The 1,406-nt window shown below is 54.1% G+C and overlaps 1 protein-coding gene across 1 annotated transcript; it reads right to left on the bottom strand.

Annotated features, from left to right (window-relative positions):
- Positions 1-651: 651 nt before the first annotated feature.
- LOC141056995 (histone H3) lies at positions 652-1,062 on the bottom strand. The gene has a single exon (XM_073553468.1). It carries the CDS (start codon positions 1,060-1,062, stop codon positions 652-654), a length of 411 nt encoding a protein of 136 aa, XP_073409569.1.
- Between the last annotated feature and the right edge of the window lie 344 nt (positions 1,063-1,406).

The raw sequence follows: 1,406 nt of genomic DNA, 5'->3' as shown, positions 1-1,406 counted from the left end.
TTTTACGCCCAGCAAAACCACCCACCCTTGTTTGTGTGAAGACTCCTGGTGTGGACCCTCTGGGCCATGATTCCAACCCACCCTGGGCGAGCTGACCTGGTAAGGACCACCCAGGGATACAGGAAGCATCAGAACGCCCTGGGAAATAAAGTACCATGACTGCTGGAACCAGGTGGCAGGCTCGAAGGAGGCACAAGAGACAGTGTTTAGCAGGATGAAGTGGTGGATGATATAGTAACTGACCCAAGCTAGCAGGAGGACATGCAAAGTGAGGACAGCAGCATAGGGGGAGGGAGGCATAGCGCCCCAACAGCCAGGAAGAAGCAGTGTAGTTGCCGCAGACAGAAGGCCGGCGACTATTAACAGTAACACCAACATGATGGAAGTTGCCTGTCCATCTGTTAGGCCTTCTCAAGTCTAGTTGTTTTTTAATACTCTGCCCATAACCCCAAAAAAGGTCATTTGCACCACCTGCCATGCCAGCATCAGCAGGGGTAGCAAAACTACCAGCCTCACCACCACGAGCATGATCAGGACCATGGTTGGTAGCAAAGCCGGCAGTATTAAAGGTCAGGAATTCGCTCTTCTTGAGGGAGGATTGGGTGGCTCTGAAAAGAGCCTTTGTGTTGCAGTCAGGTGGGCAGGACAGATCTAAGCTCTCTCCCCACGGATCCGGCGGGCCAGCTGGATATCTTTGGGCATGATGGTGACCCTCTTAGCGTGGATCGCGCACAAATTTGTGTCCTCAAACAGCCCCACCAGATAAGCCTCGCTGGCCTCCTGCAGGGCCATGACAGCGGAGCTCTGGAAGCGGAGATCGGTCTTGAAGTCCTGGGCGATTTCTCTCACCAGGCGCTGGAAGGGAAGCTTACGGATCAGCAGCTCGGTGGACTTCTGGTAGCGGCGGATCTCACGGAGAGCAACTGTCCCTGGCCGGTATCTGTGCGGCTTCTTCACTCCGCCAGTGGCGGGAGCGCTTTTCCTGGCGGCTTTAGTGGCCAGCTGCTTGCGGGGCGCTTTCCCTCCGGTGGATTTCCGAGCGGTCTGCTTAGTTCTGGCCATAGCTCTGTATAGAAGAGAACAGAAGTGATGAGAGGAGCAGCGAGAGCGGCTATTTATACTCCTCTGCCCCTATTCACGCTTCATGAGGACACGTCCCCTGCATTCCATTGGTTATTTTGTAGAATGTGAGCAGCGAATAGCGTTTGATGTCCGCGACCAATCACTGTACAGAGAAGGCTCAACCTGACTCACAGTTCAGCTATCACCCACTGCTCTGATACACAGGGTCACATCCAATCTCCAGGCGGCTTCTACAGCGGAAGCTCCGATTCTATATTCCCAGTACCCAGAGAGGTACAGCAGCTCCTCTATAATCAGTCACTGACGCTCCAACTCTCACATCG

Source organism: Dendrobates tinctorius, unplaced genomic scaffold, assembly GCF_039654945.1.
Source record: "Dendrobates tinctorius isolate UK_male_01 unplaced genomic scaffold, ASM3965494v1 ptg000202l, whole genome shotgun sequence".
In the NCBI taxonomy this organism is placed as follows: Eukaryota; Metazoa; Chordata; class Amphibia; order Anura; family Dendrobatidae; genus Dendrobates; species Dendrobates tinctorius.
The sequence above is the reverse complement of the archived record's forward strand: the minus strand, read 5'-3'. Positions and strand labels throughout refer to the sequence as shown.

What these genes read in the sequence shown, in the direction of transcription:
- LOC141056995 (XM_073553468.1), bottom strand. Translation starts at nt 1,062, where the DNA reads ATGGCCAGAACTAAGCAGACCGCTCGGAAATCCACCGGAGGGAAAGCG.